This window comes from Thalassophryne amazonica, chromosome 10, assembly GCF_902500255.1.
Source record: "Thalassophryne amazonica chromosome 10, fThaAma1.1, whole genome shotgun sequence".
NCBI lineage: Eukaryota > Metazoa > Chordata > Actinopteri > Batrachoidiformes > Batrachoididae > Thalassophryne > Thalassophryne amazonica.
The window spans coordinates 92,805,954-92,826,689 of NC_047112.1; the positions used below are offsets into that span (position 1 = coordinate 92,805,954).

Sequence of the window (20,736 nt, forward strand, 5' to 3'; positions counted from 1 at the left end):
TTTCCCTCCCAAAATGAGACGTCCTGCGTTCTTTATGAATTACATTTTGAGGTGCAGCACAGCCAGCTGCAAGAGCTCAGCTCAGATGTATGGAAAGACATTCATGCCAATAATGTCTGAAAGGAAATGCTTTTGACAAAAACTTCAGATTTTATTTCTATTTATGTCCAGAGATCAAGGATACAGTGACCAATTTTATATTTATTTACTTTAAGACTAAATAAAATGTTGACATAAAAAACCTGTAAAGCCTACTTTTAGTACACAGAAAATTCACAAGAGGTATTGATAAGGGAATCGATAAGGAATAGGATTGATAAGCAGAATCGATAATGGCATCAGTATTGATATCTTATCAATACCCATCCCTAGTAGAGAATATCAAACAAGCAAGTAACTGTTTCCACAACCTTCTGCTTTTATAGGGTGCTTAAATGTGGCATTAGAGGATAATGACCGTGTAATTTTCCTTCCATTAGAATGTCTGTACAGGCAGACAGTCACTTATGAGACATAATTTAGCAGAATAAAAGCCTGTGTTTGCATAAGTCACTCTGTGAGCCCTGGCTCTGTTGTACATGAACCTGTTCCTAACTTTGTGCTGAAGCTTCATGGACTGTAAGTGGTGATCGGACAAAGAAGTATTGAGTCTGCTGTAACAGAGAGAAATGACAGTCATTGAATGTCAAAGCGTTCCTCTGTATTCACCCAACAAAGCTGTGGTTCATATGGAAAAGCTTTGAGCTCTGTGAACTGACAAGAGATAAGTGGCCCATCATAGAAATCAGCATAAAAATGCTCCTGACATTTGACATGGGTGCACCTGTTTACACGATATCCTTTCTACTTTGACACTGAAGGAACTTTTGTCTTCTGTTTTTAAGTAACCATATCAATTAAGCAATGAGCTGTAACTTTCTGTGATATTGATACCATAAAGATGCTTCTCTCAATAATTTGCCTAAATTTCATTAATTCATTCTCTGCAATCGCTTACTCCAATCAAGGGTCACTGTGGGGCATGAGCCTATCCCAGCAGTCATGGAGCCTGAAGTGAAATTTACATTTATTTGTTTATACCTATGTATAAATATGTCAAACAAATCAGCTGTGATCTTTCTGTTTCATGTTTGGTCTCTGTTATGTTGACTTTTTCTTTTCAGGGCACCAATGCCTCTGCTCTGGAGAAAGACATTGGCCCGGAGCAATTCCCAATCAATGAGCACTACTTTGGATTGGTCAATGTAAGCATCACCACTACGTCACACATTAGCAGATTGTACTGACTTAAAACATTGGTGTTTTTCAAAGCAAGAGCCACTTTCCCAAGTTGAACTAGTTACATTAACAATAAGTACATAAGTGTTTGGACAAACAGTTTTTGTAATTTTATCTCTGTACACCATTACAATAGCGTTGAAATGAAAAAACTCAAAATGTGCTTGTAATGCAGACTTTTAGCTATGATTCAACATGTTGAAGGAAAAATTTTGAATTAACAGTGATGGAAGTTCTCCAGAAATTCCTGGAATTTTTCTTGCATGGTGAACGTTTCCAGGTTATTTTTGATAACATACGTCTCAGAATCCATTCATGCTCCACACCCAAACAGTTGTTGGCGGTAATGCAAGTGTTTTGTTGGTTTGCAAACTGCCAGTAAACTCGAAAAAAGGAGGGTTATTTTTGTTTTCCTGGCTTGCACTGGATTTAGTCTGTGGTCTGTCTTTCATGATGTTTGTAAAATTGTTTGGAAACGTCGCTGAGTCTCACGTTTTCGTGTCGTGATCCGAGACTGAAGGATAATGTAACGCAGCACCGCTCAACCACACAGCAGCAAATGAGACGCTTACAAATTTTACAGTGAACTCTGCGTCGTGTTGAAACAACAAAGGAAATGGATGAAACCTTGTTCTGCTGCAGGGAGACTATTTAAAATTCGTCATGAATAAATTCAAATGGGGCTGGTTCGATCAAAAGGACCAAAACGCTGACTCGACTTTTTTTAATCTCCCAGTTTTTGCCCACTCACGAGTACCACCGGACATTCCAGCAATGCAGAGAAAAGCTGAAAAAAAAAACGCATAAAAGTGATTACAGGATCATGAAGGACCACAACGGCCGGATTGGGCCGGACCGTAAGGACTGGAAATGGTTTGACCAGACGGACCATTTACGGACACCAACCGGCGAGCAGTCGGAGGCAGGATGACCTCCACTCGGCCACGGCTTTGTTGGAGGAGTCAATGGTAAGTGTTTTTCTGACTTTATACGTTATCTGCTTGAAAGCACTGTTTAACGCTAGTTATTCCATTGGTGGAAAGCATACAAACAAGGATATTTTGAGTCTAACCTCTAAAGTAATATCATTGTCTCATGTATGCAGATACATTGAGCTAACTAGTTAGCATTGATTGCTAACTAGCGAGCTAGCTAACTCTGTGGTCTGCTTGAAAATATTCACTTCTGACAAGAAAAAACAAAACACCTAATGTTAGCATGCCAGCCATTACTGTGATGTGTGTGTGTGTGTGTGTGTGTTTTTTTTTTTTTCCATTTGTTTTGTTCTTGTTACTATTTCATGTGCTTGTAATAGTTATGTGCTTTGATGGTGGTGGCCAAATCCTCCTCACTTGTGGAAGGGGATTCTTCAACAGAGATGACTCCCCTTCCCCGTCATGTGCTTCAGCACCAGTTTCAACATCTGCATCAAAGTCCAGCACCACACAGCAATGTGTTATTACTGCTAAGAATAAATGTCTCACATCATGTAGCCTTTAGCTTCAAATGTATTTCCTGAAGAAAAAAAAAATATATATATATATATATAAAACTTGCTTTTGTTAATCACTTCCCATTTCTACCTTCATTATTGTCTAGACAAGAGTAAAAGGAGCCTGTTCCAACAGGAGAATCTGACCATCCTGAGTGAGATTGTGGCTGAAGTTGAACTGGGCCCAGTATGATCAACAAATCCGATTAATCCTTGATGACACTTGTGAAGCAAAGAAGACAGAAGCTGTGTTTAATCAGGCATTCCTTGGAGTCCTGGGCCAACTTGTCCATGCAATACATGACCGGGGCGTGTGACCTGTCTCCCCCCCAGGACTGGACCCTCTATAGACAGATGGGACGTGGAACTTGTGTGTATATAGTTTGCTGTGTTGCACAGATTTTAGTTGCAGTAAACATTTGACTTATGTGATTGCATCATAATGTTCTGTCATTTCAGGCTGAGTCAACATTAAAAAAAAACAATTTACCATCAATGTTTTGGTGTAATGATGGTTCATTTTTAAGAATTTTTGGAAGTTGGCACTGCACACTACACCTTGGCTGAATCTTTACAAAGACACTGGAATAATCATGTCCAAACTGAGATTTTAGCAAAGGGTATTTAACATTAATGAAAAGGTTTAAATGGACGTTTCAGTGATAACACCATCATAGCAAAGAATTCTGGCTATACGAGGGTTAGGGTTTAATGATATGTAACATGATTACTGTAAATTGTTGTACTATGGTTCATAATTCTGTTGGATGACTTATACCAAACCAGAAGTAATTTATTCAGATATTTCTAACAACCAGTTTTACTGTCTGTTTACTTCCATTTACAGTTATGGCCCCATTACATGTAAAAACCTTTTTTTAATCATACTACTGGATTATGCTTAAAAAGCTTTCCAATCTTTTAGCATTTCTTTTAGGCCAGTAAATATTGGCAGGGTTAGAGAAATACAACCCCTGGCAAAAATTATGGAATCACCGGCCTCGGAGGATGTTCATTCAGTTGTTTAATTTTGTAGAAAAAAAGCAGATCACAGACATGACACAAAACTAAAGTCATTTCAAATGGCAACTATCTGGCTTTAAAAAACACTATAAGAAATCAGGAAAAAAAATTGTGGCAGTCAGTAACAGTTACTTTTTTAGACCAAGCAGAGAGAAAAAAAATATGGACTCACTCAATTCTGAGGAATAAATTATGGAATCACCCTGTAAATTTTCATCCTCAAAACTAATGGGACTTTCACACTGAATGCGTCAGGCCAATCCGTCAACGTGTCGGAATCCATGCATGACATCAGATGCGTCGTTTTCGGGGGGAAAAAAAAAAAAAAGTCGGGGGCAGAGATTGCCATGTCACATTCTGGCTGTTTCCACAATCTGAAAAAGTTCAGCGATTGCCATCTTGAATTTGGGTCACCTGAACCACAAAAAAAGCTTTAAAAAACAGCAGTAGAACGATTCTCCCATCACCCTGCTGGGCGAAGCTTTTTTCCAGCTACTTTTCGGAGTGACGCTGACCGAGGGAGGACTGACGATTTGGTGGGATATCGATCGAACCGCGACAGCGGGCCGACTCGCACAGAGAAGCTGGCCTTCAGGCCTCATCACTGGGCAGAGCGAGGCAGGCAGCCGGGGTGATGGAGCAAACCCACTCAGTCCGAAATCTCCCACTTTTTGGATATATGCGAAGTCCCAGTTTGCCCAACGGAGTTTAGTTCTGCAGCTTTATCGAGGTGAGAATAATGTAAAAAAAAAAAAAGTGACATTTACTGAACTCTGAAGGTTTAATGATTGGCTAACGTTAGCTTAACCTTTTAGCACAGTTGATCTGCGTGAACACTTTAATTTCTAAATGGTTAAGTCTTTTTTATTTTTACCAAATAAAGCTACAGCTTTTTTCAGACACCACAAAAGCTCAACTTTAAATAACTTATTTTTTCGGGCGTTTTTCCATCGTTTTTTTTCCCCCTTTTTTATATATAAAAAGTTTAGTGTTTCTTTATATTTAAAGAAATATTTTTATTTGTCCCAATCAGGAACATTTGCTGTGCAGACAACCAAACTTCCATTGATGAGCTGAACACCATGAAGTCCAGTCGAAAGAAAACATTTCTGCTTTTCAGCAAAACCACCAGAGTTAAAAGCTGCAGAAGAGACCATCTGGTCCTGAGAATCCAGCAGAACATCACCTGCTTCTAAATAAAAGGCTCTTTAAACAGCAGCTATTTTATTTAAAAAAAAACTGTTCCATTTTATATTTTAACAATAAATGAACGGATCATTAAAAATGTCCACAAAATCAAAGTCATTCAAAGTCAGTCACACTGCAGTCATTGTTAAATTATTTCCTGTTGAATTTATAATAAACATTTATATTTATTTAGTGTCTGTTTTCTGGTTGAAATGAGATATAAATAATCTACCAGACTTAAAAAATGTACAAATTTCCATGTTATTTTGTCTAAAAATAAATGTGCGAGGTTCCTTACGTTAAACAAGAAATTAATCTGAAATAACAGGTGGTTTTAATTTACAGATGAAAGGTTTCTAAAGAACTATTTATTGATTTATTTAGCTATTTTAATTACAAGTGCTCTAAACTTTTTTAACAGTAATCAGAAATTCAGAGGTAACAACAACAAAACATTTCGAAGGATTTTTCTTCAGAAAACTGCTCCACAAATGAGCAGTCCTGTGACACGTATGTTTTGCACAGATCAGTGGTTTCTGCACCGTCCATTTTGTAGAGATCAGTGGTTTCTGCCACCCGTCTTCCGTGTTTTGGCCTGACGCGTCCTTCCTATTGGACATCGCAAAGGTACGTCACAGCTCAGCAGGTCGGAAGTTGGATTGGATTGAACTTTGACTCCGTCAGCCTGCTGACAAGCGGCAATGCGCGCTCCCGTCAGATGCGTTGGTTTAGCTCTGCTTTTGACTCGACGCATCTGACGCATCTAAAACGCAACGCGTCTCATTGAAAATAATGCTTTTTAGACCGATTTTTGACACAGTTGACGCATCTGATGGATTCAGTGTGAAAGGCCCACAACACCTGCATCAAATCAGATCTGCTCGTTAGTCTGTATCTAAAAAGGAGTGATCACACCTTGGAGAGCTGTTGCACCAAGTGGACTGACATGAATCATGGCTCCAACATGAGAGTTGTCAATTGAAACAAAGGAGAGGATTATCAAACTCTTAAAAGAGGGTAAATCATCACGCAATGTTGCAAAAGATGTTGGTTGTTCAGTCAGTTGTGTCTAAACTCTGGACCAAATACAAACAACATGGGAAGGTTGTTAAAGGCAAACATACTGGTAGATCAAGGAAGACATCAAAGCGTCAAGACAGAAAACTTAAAGCAATATGTCTCAAAAATCAAAAATGCACAACAAAACAAATGAGGAACGAATGGGAGGAAACTGGAGTCAACGTCTGTGACCAAACTGTAAGAAACCGCCTAAAGGAAAAGGGATTTACATACAGAAAAGCTAAACAAAAGCCATTATTAACACCTAAACAGAAAAAAACAAGGTTACAATAGGCTAAGGAAAAGCAATCGTGGACTGTGGATGACTGGATGAAAGTCATATTCAGTGATGAATCTCGAATCTGCATTGGGCAAGGTGATGATGCTGGAACTTTTGTTTGGTGCCGTTCCAATGAGATTTATAAAGATGACTGCCTGAAGAGAACATGTAAATTTCCACAGTCATTGATGATATGGGGCTGCATGTCAGGTAAAGGCACTGGGGAGATGGCCGTCATTACATCATCAATAAATGCACAAGTTTACGTTGATATTTTGGACACTTATCCCATCAATTGGAAGGATGTTTGGGGATGATGAAATCATTTCTCAAGATGATAATGCATCTTGCCATAGAGCAAAAACTGTGAAAACATTCCTTGCAAAAAGACACATAGGGTCAATGTCATGGCCTGCAAATAGTCCGGATCTTAATCCAATTGAAAATCTTTGGTGGAAGTTGAAGAAAATGGTCCATGACAAGGCTCCAACCTGCAAAGCTGATCTGGCAACAGCAATCAGAGAAAGTTGGAGCCAGATTGATGAAGAGTACTGTTTGTCACTCATTAAGTCCATGCCTCAGAGACTGCAAGCTGTTATAAAAGCCTGAGGTGGTGCAACAAAATACTAGTGATGTGTTGGAGCGTTCTTTTCTTTTTCATGATTCCATAATTTGTTCCTCAGAATTGAGTATTCCATATTTTTTTTTTTTCCCTCTGCTTGGTCTAAAAAAGTAACCGTTACTGACTGCCACAATTTTTTTTTCCTGATTTCTTATAGTGTTTCTTAAAGCCAGAAAGTTGCCATTTGAAATGACTATTTTTGTGTCATGTCTGTGATCTGCTTTTTTTTCTACAAAATTAAACCACTGAATGAACATCCTCTGAGGCCGGTGAGTCCATAATTTTTGCCAGGGGTTGTATTTTTTTAGCCTACTGGTCAGGACCAGTAGCACTAACTTTGTTGGTCCTCCTGGTCCAAGGTAGTGGCCCCTGGTATTTGGAAGCTCAGAGCCTCCGACGGCAAGCCTCAGAGTAGCATTAGTCATCACATCATGCATGTGTTCAATCAATATAGATACGAGGTCTGTTAGAAAACTATCCGACATTTTTTATTTAAAAAAAAAAAAAAACTATATTGATTTGAATCATGTACGCTTGCATCAGCCAAGCTTGAACCGTCGTGCGCATGCGTGAGTTTTTTCACACCTGTCGGTTGCGTCATTCGCCTGTGGGCAGGCTTTGAGTGAGCAGTGGTCCACCCCCCTCGTCGGATTTTCATTGTCAGGGAAATGGCTGAGCGATTAGAGCAGCGCTGAATCAAAATTTCCAGAAACTGTGAGAGACAGCCAGGTGGAAACCATTCGGAAGATTCAGACGGCTTTCGGTCAGGATACTCTGGGCGTCACACAAATTAAGGAGCATTACAACCGGATTAAAGATGGCCCACAGCGGCGGAGGGGGCCTGAAACTCCTGAAACAGTGCAGGTTCCACTCTGAGAAAACCTTCATAGCCTTTTGCATCTGTTTGTTGCAATTCCTTCACAAGCACATCATACTGTCCATATTGTGGCCTATGCAGGATCCACTGTCTGACCCAGCACCTCCACTGCCTTTTCCTCTTCCTTTGCTGTTCTTGCACATTGATCTCCATCTGCAGCAAAACACCAGCAGCAGCCATACTGTGGGTGAAGTTCTGAAAAGCAATCCTGACGTTCCTCTCATGCGACATCTTGAATGATGCTGGGAATTGTAAACTCACACTTTAAATAAGAGACAACTGTGTGGGAGGGGCGGGGGGTAGGACCAAAGGTGTGTTGGTGGCTCATACGTGGCTTAGCATGGCTTAGAGTGGCTGATACGAGCCATTCGAGGCTGTAATGACCTGTCGGTCGTGGCTTCTACGTTGCACGTGCAGGGGTACAGAGAGGCACCTTAGTAGTGGATACGTGTTAGATGACAACGTGGGTCATTCTTCGAATAATCACCCCATGCGTGGCTCCTTCTTCAGCCTTCATTATTCAGTGGGACCGAACCTCCATCCAGTTTTTGTGGTGTAGATGAATCCATAACAGAAAAATTAGTGATTGAGGCACTTTTGATTGAGATATAATGCAAAATGTACACCAAATGGGCTTTTCAATATTAAATTAAAATGTCCACAAAATCTACAGTCCGAATCAAACTTTAAGCGATTAGTGAGTGCCAGTCTGCACCTCATTTTCAAGTATAAGAGTGATTGGGGCATGATTGATTCAGATAAAATGTAATACATACATTAATGGGGTTTTCAATGTTAAATTTAAATGGCCAAAAAATCTGTAATATGGATCATATCTGGATCAAACTTGATCTTTTTTTGACAGTTATGAATTTCTGAAAATTCATTCAATATTAAAGATAGGAATTTTGACCTGTGACCTTGAAAATGGAATCACTTCTTGCCTAACGAGATCAGTAAAAATTTCATAATGATATATGAAAAATTGTGGGCTCCAGGCTGTTCACAAACAAATGGGTGTAAACATAACTTCCGCCCAACTTTGTTGGCGGAGGTGATAACCTAGAATGGAACAGGTCTCAGTCTGTATATTCTTTTGTTGCATGGCCATCCAAGTTTTGCTCGTCTTTCCGTATGCTAAATTCGTTCATATGTACAATACATCAGGAGGGCTATTTGCTTCTTGCCGATGTCTAATTTTCCCAAACATCTGACAGTTGTAACGGATCGGGAATTGTCAAATGACAACCATCAACTTCAAACGGCAGTAAAAACCTTATTACCAGGCTCCTGTTCGTCTTCTTTAGTTCTTACTACAGCGGTATTTTGTAGCGTGAGTGCATATGATAGGGCCACAGGTTCTTTCTTCCACTTCGCACCTATTTTGTAGCCCTTTTTTTTTATGCAAAATTCTTTCACAATATTGACTTTCCAGTAATCAAAATCTTCAGTATTTACATTGCTGTCAGCCCTTATCATGTGTTTTGGGTAGTAGTGAACTTTGATCTGGCGCAGCACACATACTGAGATGCTTATTAGTGCAATTTATCTCACCCAGGGGGTTCTTTCATTTTTGTTTTTTGGCACCATTATGAGAATTAAAAAAAAATAAAATCAAATGAGGGAGACAGAGATCCTGTAGTCCCCAGTCGACAGAGAATGTTTATTTTATTATAAACAGTACCAAAGTATTATGAGAGCAGGGGTGGTGGCCAAGTGGTTAATGTGCTTGGTTTCAGTTCAGAAGGCTCCGGGTTCAAATCCCACCCCTGCCACATTTCTCCATGTAATGTGGAGTTGCGTCAGGAAGGGCATCCGGCGTAAAACCTGTGCCAATTCAACATGCAGATCCACCTTGGATTTGCTGTGGCGACCCCGAGTGCAAACAAGGGAGCAGCTGAAGGGACTTACTTACCAAAGTATTATGAGATTATTTCATTCTCAGCACAGACAGGATTACATTAGTAGTGCACAAGGCTCTCCAAAACAGAGATACGTGTAGGGTGGATTGTTACAAATGCATTACTCTATAATATTGTGCTGCCATTTCCAATGCTGCAGTGTGACTCTACACATAGTAGTGACACCATTGAGTTGCAGCAAAACGTACATAAATGTGTTTTCTCACTTAGGCTCTGGGAGAATGTATGCCTGCGCATGAACAGACTCAACACCAGTGGTGTCCAAAGTATTGAAGAAAGGGCCAAGAGGGTGCTGGTTTCCGTTGCAGCCACTGATTTCAGCAGGTGGTTTCACTGATTAACATCACTTTGAGCAGGTGGGATGATTTGAAATCACTTGCTGGAGCCAATGGCTGCAAGGAAAGCCTGCACCCTCTCAGCCCTTTCTGCAATGCTGTGGACACCACTGCCCTACACTGACTGTAGCCTTTACAGTGCATCTGGAAAGTATTTATAGGGCTTCACTTTTTCCACATTTTATGTTACAGCCTTATTCCAAAATGGATGAAATTCATTTTTCCCCTCAAAATTCTGCACACAGTACCCCATAATAACTTTTTTGTTTTTTAGGTTTTTGCAAATATATTTTAAAAACTAGCGAAAGGAATCATGTACGTAAGTATTCACAGCCTTTGCCATGTAGCTCAGAATTGATGCCAGATGCATCCTGTTGCCACTGGTCATCCTTGATGTGTTTCTACAGCTTAATTGGAGTCCACCTGGGGTAAATTGAGTTGTTTGGACATGATTTGGAAAGGCACACACCTGTCTACATGTAAGGTCCCACAGTTGTCAGAGCAAAAACCAAGCATGAAGTCAAAGGAATTGTCTGTAGACCTCCGAGACAGGATTGTCTTGAGACACAAATCTCGGGAACAATTTTTTGTTGTAACTGGCTCGAATATCCATTTTGGGGTGGAACTCAAAACCAGAATCATTACAATACAGTTTCTGTTCAGAATGAATCGGTTGGGAAAAATTCTGGTTCAAAGCTCTGCTTACGCCCCATAAGAAAGCTCTAGATGCACTGTATATATCTGATACAAGAAAGTATTCCCAGTGCTACTTTTTTTTTTTTTTTTTTTTTTTACTTTACAGTCTTATTCCAAAATGGATGAAATTCAATTTTTCTTCAAAATTCTACACACAATACCCCATAATGACAATGTGAAAAAAGCTTCTTGTTTTTTTTTTTTTCTCGATTTTTGCAAATTAATAAAAATAAATAAATAAAATCATATGTACGTGAGTATTCATGGCCTTTGCCATTAAGACTAAAATTGAGCTCAGGAGCATCCTGTTTCCACTGATCATCCTTGAGATATTTCTACAGCTTAAATTGAGTCTACCTGGAGTAAATTTAGTTGATTGGACATGATTTGGAAAGACACACACCTGTCCATATATACGAGGTCTGTTAGAAAAGTATCCGACCTTTTATTTTATTCAAAAACCTGATGGATTTGAATCACGTGTGCTTGCATGAGCCAACCTTGAACCTTCGTGCGCATGAGTGATTTTTTTTTTCACGCCTGTCGGTTGCGTCATTTGCTTGTAAGCAGCCTTTGTGTGAGGATGGGTGGAGTCTCTCGTCATCTTTTCTTTGCAAGGAAATGGCAGAACGACTGGAGTAGCGCGACTGCATCAAATTTTGCCACAAACTGGGCGACAGCCAGGTGGAAACCATTTGGATTATTCAGACGGCTTTCGGTGACGATCCTCTGGGCATCACACAGATTAAGGAGCGGTACAACCGGTTTAAAGACGGCCGCACAACGGTGGAGAGCGCGCCTCGCTCCGGGCGGCATCAACACGGATCATTTCCAAAGTGAACGTTGTGATGTGGGACCATTGTGTGATTATTCGAGAAATTGCGGAAGAGGTGGATATCAGCACTTTTTCGGCACATTCCACTGTGAAAGAAGATTTTGCCATGAAAAGTGGCGGCGAAATTCATCGTCATGAAGCTGATGGCGCAGCAAAAGCGCCTCTGTGTTGAAGCACCCAGCCAAAGCCCAGAGAGAACTGAAAGTGTCTGTGCACAGATGCTCTCCATCCAACCTGATGGAGTTTGAGAGGTGCTGCAAAGAGGAATGGGCAAAACTGCCCAAAGACAGGTGCACCAAGCTTATGACACCATCAGGAAGACTTGAGGTTGTAATTGCTGCCAAAGGTGCATCAAGTTATTGAAATATTGAGCAAAAGCTGTGAATACGTATGCATATGTGATTTCTGTTTTTTTTATTATTTTTAATAAATTTGCAAAAAATTAAAAAAAAAACTTTTTCATGTTGTCATTGTGGGGTGTTTTGAGTAGAATTTTTGAGAAACAAAAAAGAACTTGCTCCATTTTGGAAAGGCTGTAACATAAAATGTAGAAAAACTGAAGGGCTGTGAATACTTTCTTGATGCACTGTATATTAGGATCAGGGTCACTGAAAATAAACACTGGTGCTTAATTTCACATTTGTTTGTCCACCTTTTATTTATTGTTAAAAAATGAAACAGAAAAAATAAATCACAATCCCAGCATCATGTGAACCTGCCCAAATGCAGAAGTTCCTTCAATTTTCTTCCATGCGGTCCTTTTTAAAAGCTGGCTGGAACACAAGCAAGGACTGCACAGCTCATGATGAAACTTGCTGCTGTAGTGCATTGCTAAAACCTTTGTTTGAGGTTGAGCTGCGCAATTCATGTTAAGGTCAGTGTTGCCCTTGTTGACCATAGCATCAGTGAATGTGACCTAGATCTGTAAATAGATTTTTGGTTCAACCTTAATAAGACACACCTCTAGTCCTTGCTGTGTACTGAGATTGATTTATACAGTTCAAAGTGACAACTTTCTCACAGAGGCTTTACAATCAACACAACATCCATCTGTATGACTGAGTATCGTTATGATACTACTCTTAGCGGTACTGTTTATCGGTCTGGTACTTTACAGAATTCTTATCTGTACTTTTTTGGGGAAAACAATTCAATTAAGAAAAAAACAAACACTGCTTTATTTTCTATATAGAGTTTAACAGTAAATTGCAACGAGTGCAACCACACTTGAGTGTTTAATTTTCTCCACCATCTCCAGTTGTGTGAGTGAGTGAGTGAGTGAGAGAGAGAGAGCGCTGTCTTCTATGTAGCAATATGAAAGTTCCCCAGTAGCAAAAATGGTACCATTAAGGCGCAGAGTTTCTCAATACTTCTATCTTTAATCATTCATAATCTTTAATAATAATGTGTCCCAGGGCTCGTGTAATACTGAGTTTCGGTACCCATTCCTATCCGTTAAGACAAAATCCTCTTGTCTTTGTGTGCTTTTGTTCCTTCCTTCCCATCCCCTTCAGTTTGGAAACACATGTTACTGTAACTCGGTGCTCCAGGCTCTGTACTTCTGCCGGCCTTTTCGGGAGAACGTGTTGGCCTACAAAGCCCAGCAGAAGAAGAAGGAGAACCTGCTCACATGCCTGGCTGACCTCTTCCACTCCATTGCCACACAGAAGAAGAAAGTTGGCGTCATCCCACCCAAAAAGTTCATCTCCCGTTTACGAAAGGAGAATGGTGAGCATTATTATGACTTCAGACTAAGTCAAACCATTAAGAGAGTAAAGTGAAATAAGACTTGTGCATCCTGTATTAGTAGTACTTTAACTGGTGGAAAGTCTCCTCTTTGTGACATATGAGATAGCAGGTGTTTAATTTTAAACGGCACCACAGTACTCAGTTTATGACACCAAATGAGTTTAAAAGTGGTTGTAATCTATATATTAAAAGCCAGGTTGCCTTTGTGTACATGTATGTGTGCGTGTGTAAGGCTTCGATCATTGAGAAACTAGGGAGAGCTGACGTTTGGTATGCCTATGTATTTTGGCTCAAGGATGAACGCCGCCAAATGGAACACTGAGAGGGCTAATATTTTTTGGAGTTTGCAGTTACTTGATATACGTAACTGTGAACAATCATCATTGATAATTACATTCTGGACTCATGCCATTACAAATCATTATAGAAACTTTGCATAATTTATTACTACCCTTAAAATGTCAGCTACCTATTTTATAAACACTACCCAATCTGGAGCCCATGGATCCCACAGGCAACGCACTAGTTGACATTTGTTTAAATCACCAGCATTAAATTACAATAGCCACAGAATCAGGGGAAGGTTTATATTAACTCAAAAGTTGACGTGTGTTACAAATAAATATTTTACAAACATTGGTAGTATTTTAAGGATATTGTTAACAAAAACTGTAAATTTTTAATAGATTTTCTTGGGGCGAACTATCAAACTCTACGAGTATGAGCATTTTACAAAACATGTTTCACCCCTAAAATGAATAAAGACAAAACAGCTTATATAGATAGATAAAGTATAGTTGTTGCGTGTGTTTGTTTTTTTTTGCAACCACACATCAAAAGGTTTGAAGGATATGAAAATATGGTGGTGGGTGTTTCATGTTTTGTGTGGTCAACTTCATTTTACTTGTTCATAAACAGTAAAACCCACATATAATGAATTCAGGTGGACCAGCAAATTTTGTCTGGTATAATGGAAATCCGTTATATGTATAAAACAGATTAAAGCCATTATATGCATAAAATTAACAAAATCCTTTATATGTATGTAATGGATTAGTTACAGCCAGGAGGTGCCGAATGATCTACGGAGAATCCCCAGCACACATTAAGCTTACACATTTCCTTGATTAAATGCCTAACCTTGAATATGGGGCCTGCCTCATTTAATGGCTGGGTCATAACTTCATTTGAAAAAATGGTAAATGGGCTGCATTTATATAGTGCTTTTTCCATCTAAATCAGAAGCTCAAAGTGCTTTACAATGTTGCCTCGCTTTCACCCATTCACACTTAGTATACGCTGGTATAGTTCTACCTTAGAATTGGAATGTATTATAGAAGACATAGCTTACTGAATTTTCATCCAATTAACGGGCAACAGCTCTGGTGGACACTCCTGCAGTCAGCATGCCAATTGCACTCTCCCTCAAAACTTGAGACATCTGTAGCATTGTGCTGTGATGAAACTGAATATTTGAGTGGCCTTTTGTTGTGGCCAGCCAAAGGCACACCTGTGCACTAATCATGCTGTCTTATCAGCACCTTGATATGTCACACCTGTGAGGTGGGATTGATTATCTTGGCAAAGAAGTGCTCATAGACACAGATTTAGACAAGTTTTTGAATATTTGAGAGAAATAGGTATGTCGTGTGTGTGTGTGTGTGTGTGTGTGTGTGTGTATATATATAAAATGTTTTAGATCTTTGAGTTCAGCTCATGAAAAATAGGAGCAAAAACAATAGTGTTGCATTTATATTTTTGCTCAGTGTAAATCCGAGCCATCACTTTTGAATGAAAACTCAGAAGCTTCGTTACCGGTACCAGTGCACGTTTCACTCTGTCAGCCATCGGGATGGTTCTGCATTTGCCAAAGTGTGCATCACATGGCGATAATACCAAATAAGACACTTTCCAGAAATGCACCTTTTGACGAGAGGGATAATAGCAATAAAATATATCAACGAGCACTAATTATTGCTGCATGCGTGCGGATACACTTGCAGTGCATCCGGGAAGTATTCACAATGCATCATTTGTTCCACATTGTTGTTGCAGCTTTATTCCAAAATGGATGAAATTTATTTCTTCCCCAAAATTATACACACAATACCCCACAACGACAGTGGAAAGTTTTTGTGTGTATGTTATTTGTTTGTTTGTTTTTTTTTAGATTTTTTGCAAATTTATTTAAAATAAAAAACTAAGAATTGACATGTACATAAGTATTCACATCCTGTTTCCACTGATCATCCTTGATGTTTCTACAGCTTAATTGGAGTCCACCTGAGATAAATTCAGTTAATTGGACATGATTTGGAAAGGCACACCTGTCTACATATAAGGTCCCACAGTTGTCAGTGCATGTCAGAGCAGAAACCAAGCATGAATTCAGAGGAATTGTCTGTAGACCTCTGAGACAGGATTATCTTAAGGCACAAATCTGGGGAAGGGTACAGAAACATTTCTGCTGCTTTGAGGGTCCCAATGGTCATAGTGGCTTCCATCATCCATAAATTGAAGAAGTTCAGATCCACTAGGACAAAATTCTCTGGTCTGATGAGACAAAGATTGCCTGAATGCCCAGCTTCATATTTGGAAGAAACCAAGCATCATCCTTCCACTGAAGCATGGTGGTGGCAGCATCATGCTGTGGGGATGTTTTTCAGTGGCAGGAACTTGGGGACTCGTCAGGGTTGAGGAAAAGATGAGTGCAGCAATGTACAGAGACATCCTGGATGAAAACCTGCTCCAGAGCACTCTTGACCTCAGACTGGGGTGATGGTTCATCTTTCAGCAGGACAGTGACCCTAAGCACACAGCCAGGATATCAAAGGAGTGGCTACAGGACAACTGTGTGAATGTCCTTGAGTGGTCCAGCCAAAGCCCAGATCTGAATCCTATTGAACATCTGTGGAGAGATCTGAAAATGGCTGTGACCCTCTCCCCATCCAACGTGATGGAGCTTGAGAGGTACTGCAAAGAGGAATGGACAAAACTGCCCAAAGATAGGAGCACCAAGCTTGTGGCCTCATATTCAAGAAGACTTGAGGCACTCAACTTTTTCTGATTTGGGGTTGTATATCTTACATTTCTTAAACAAAAAATGTTAGTGTTATTCTTCATTGTAGTTCTGTAATTTATGTTTTTTACTTGCTATAACAAATGTAAACACCAAACTCTCATAAAGAAAGGAACAAAAAAATACACTGGCATGTGCAGGCATACTTTCATAGAAGCCACTTAATTTGTTTCTTTACATGCTGATATTATTAACGTGCCCTGTGGTTGAGGCTGTAGTTGCATATTTGTCTCATGGGAGAGACAGCACTGGACAGACTACAATAAACTGTGTGGCGTGAGAAAGCCTTGGAAATGGGGGAGAGAAACAGAGTGTGTGTGTGTGTGTGTGAGACCTGTGAGGAGCACAAAAGCGACTGCGAAAGTGAACTGGCAGCATTCTCTGAGGCGGAGGAAGTTGACAAAAATATAAGATAAAAATGATAATCTAACAGAGGTTTACACTGATACTGATAAGATGATAAAGTATATATCTGGAGGCTCTGTTATATGAACAGAGATTAGCAAAACTTGCCACACTGAAGTCTTTCGCATGAACGTCACAAGCAGAAAGCTGCACGTTTTGCATTCAGACCTTTCACAATAAAAGCCCCAGATTTTGAACCATGCTACCCAGAGCCATTGAACAAGACCCCATGACTCTGATTTCTTCTTTCTGTTTTGATAGCAGCATTTATTTCAGTAGCACTTTCAAACATATATACAAACTGCTTCCTAACCTAAAATATGTTAAGACTAAAGTTTAAGTAATGAGGTCTTGAGTATCTTCAGTTTTCAGTCATTATTAGGATACTTTTAAAACTGGCAGCATTATTAATTTTATATCATGATAAATATTATTCATCAGTATGCAAAACTAATGTTGTTTGTGATATTTACTTATTTTGGCCATATTAATCAGCTGTAGTTGACGACTTTGGACAGCACAGTATTTTTTCTCAGAGTTCTGTAACAGGGTTACCAATACAAGCCATATAGAATGAATGTAGAATACTCGTCAGGTTTGGCCTGGATCGCAGGTGTTGTGGATTGTATTATCTTTTAAATACAGTTCATCATTTCAGGTTATAAACCCTGAGTAGCATATTGAGCAGAAATGAGGTTGTTGAAAGTGTCATACGGTACCTATAAACCTGCAGTGTCATAACTGTAACTCCTATAACTCCAACTTGAGTTGTTAGAAGGGTTTGCATCAGTCATAGCTAAACATTGCATGGTGGAATATGTTGAACACAACCTTGAGCTGAAGCAAACACCTTAAAATGAAGGCACGTTACTCAAGTCATTGTCTTTTAATAATGTAGTACACCAGTTTAACTGAGGAACAAATACTTACAATACTCCACCAATAATGTAACAGACGGCATCTGCATTATCACTTTGGGTCACCACAGCATACTGGATGGATACAGCATCCATACTGGATCTGCATGTTGATTTGGCAAGTTTTTATGCTGGAACCCCTGCCTGATGCAACTCCATGTTACATGGAGAATGGGCAGGTTGGTCTTGACTCAGTGTCGCAGTCAGAACGGTTGTGACTGTTTTTTTTTTTTTTTTAAGTGCTTTATAAATTAACTTGAGTTCAGTCCCCCTGCCTTCATTTATCTCGGAGCGTCGGCAACGATTCACCAATTATCTCCTTGTTTCTGCTTAAAACTGCACCCCAGTCATCGTCTATCTCCGCCACAGATCTCTGAAGCTTTTGTACAGCAATCATGTCCACATAAATTCTGCATTATTTCACAATAAAAGACAGGGGACGACAGCAGCACGACAGCAGCGCGTCTGAGTCTGACTCTACTGATCAAAGGGAATAATGTTATTAACCATCAGATGTCAAAGTAAACCCACTTAAATCATTCTAAAGTCAGTTTTAAGCAGAAGAGCCAATCAGACTACACTACTGGGTTCGCGCATGCGCAAACTAGTGTAGAGGATTGCTCAGACTAGAGGAGTGCTGAGACCCTGACACTAGGAACCTTCCGCTATGAAAACAAGCGCACTAACCACTTGGCCGACACCCCTGCTCTCACACCGTTTGGCACTATGAGGCTTTTTTCTTTTTCTTATCTGTATAAATTGCTTAGTATAAGCCATACCTGGCCGACGCCACTCAAAATATATATAATTTTTAATTCTAACATTTACTAGTTATCTTATTTTTCAGGTTGTATAGTAAACAACAAAGTGCCCAAACTTCATTCATTCATTTGCGTACCCGCTTGCTCCAATCAAGGGTCACGGGGGTGTGGGGGCTGAACCCTGTCCCAGCAGTCATAGGATGTGGTGGGGTAAAGGTTGGACAGTCTGTTGCAGGGCCACAGACGGACAAACACATTCACACACGCATACACACCGGTCAGTTTAGAGTCCCCAGTTCACCAAGCCTACATATCCTTGAAAGTGGGAGGAAGCCGGAGCACCTGGAGGGAACCAATGCAAACATGGGGAGAACATGTAAACGCCACACAGAAAGGCCCAAACAGCAAGCAAGCCCATGACCTTCTTGGTATGAGGGAACAGGTATTACCACTAAGCCATTGTGCTACCCGCCCAAACTTAATGTGAGGAGAAAACAATGAGAACACTTTAGCTGTACTAATTTTTCCCTTCACCTACCATCGGTTTTCTTCTCAGAGTCTGCCATTGTGATTATTCAGGGTGTATTCATTCTCTGGTGGTTGGGGAGTTACTATTTATCCTGAGTCAGGTGGTCCAGGATGTGCACCAGGGAATTATTTGTGATCTATTACGACTTAACCAGTGCACCAATAGACAAAACCAGACCTGGGCCTTCATGTATAAACACTTACGTGGATTTCCTGCTGAAACGTGGCGTACACTAAAACCCAGAAACTGTTGTACGCACAAAAAAGTCAGATGTATTAAGGTGTGCGTACACATGGATCCAAGTACATTGCGTTTGTACATCCCAATCAACGTGCAATTGAGCGCACATGCAGATGTATCAAACTGCTCCCTGTCCATTAGGGTTATGACTACAAACCTTTTTCAAAACTTTAATTTTCCTGATGTTGCATTTGATGAACTTTTACCCATAGATCACTTTTTTGAAGTTTATTTCATTGAATCATGAAAAAACCTCCCGCACCTAGCACCACATCACTTTTAAAAATACATGCATTTACACAATACTATTTAAAAATAACGTAACAAGAAAAGAATTAGCAAATATCAAGCCAGGCTTCAGAGAACATTTCGAGACAAGGGATTCGATGAACCTCAATACATCAGTTGCCAACACCACATTCTTGATCTTGTTCTGCGACATGTGTTGGACTTCTTTTTTCCTATACGGTCACAGGCACCTAACATTAACTATGAGTTTATTGATGAGATTTTGGAACAGTATGATGATTTGCAAAATGCATACATGGACACAGAAGTGATACCAGAGTATGAGAATCTTGGCTGGAGAGATGATTTTAAATTCCCTTTTGAGCTTTGTGAAGCATACAAGTTTTACAAAACGGAGGAAAAATGGCCTCGCATCAAATGGCACAAGCTGCCAACACTTCACAGTGCCAGGTTGAACTCATGAGGAATTTTTGCACTTAATGCATTTTTCCTTCTTCCAAATTGGCGAGAACAGCTGAGGGTAACTTGTGATTTCATTGCAACTACATGGTCGCGGGCCTGGTTTTCTAACCAACACTATTAAGAGATGGATTATGAAGACCTGCTGTTAGCAATATCCAAACTTAAGTGTCCCAAAGATGTGAAATGCTTCTCTACTCACTGGAAAAAGGAACTATCAGTGCTTGATGTGCCTCGCTCCAACATAGTAGCTGAGACGGCTCTAAAGTTGATGGAGGAGGTTCGTTCTACTTGAAAAACAGATAAATATCTTAACAGCAAATTTATTAACACTAATACACAAATCTGAAACACTATTAAAAATACTACAAATGCTATATGTACTCATTTTCATGTATTCCTTGTGTATTGTATGTAAAAGTGAAATATGAAACTGTCTTAGGTGCAGGAGGTTTTTTCAAGGTCTGGCAAAACCAAAGTCATTTTTGTGAGTTTTAGTTAAAAGTTCATCATTTATAACCCCAGACTAATAAATTTGAGATTTGTCATAACCCTACTGTCCATACCTCTATTTAAATATCCAAATTTATTGAAATAGGCACTGGGATTCCCCTGAACAAAGAAAAGAAATTATACAGTGTGAGCTACAGATGAATGGAAATGAAGTGGAGACATGCAGGGATATTATATGAAACAGAAAAGAAGTGTGCAAGACCGTATATGTGTGAAGCGGTAAACGCT

At 39.7% G+C, this 20,736-nt stretch overlaps 1 protein-coding gene across 1 annotated transcript in view; it reads left to right on the forward strand.

The window, feature by feature from the left end:
* Positions 1-20,736, forward strand: part of usp46 (ubiquitin specific peptidase 46) — a 69,185-nt gene that overhangs the window by 19,624 nt on the left and 28,825 nt on the right. The window contains exons 2-3 of the mRNA XM_034180515.1: positions 1,164-1,244; positions 13,122-13,335. Of these exons, the coding sequence (XP_034036406.1) occupies positions 1,164-1,244; positions 13,122-13,335 (295 nt within the window). The remainder of the gene's footprint in view (positions 1-1,163; positions 1,245-13,121; positions 13,336-20,736) is intronic.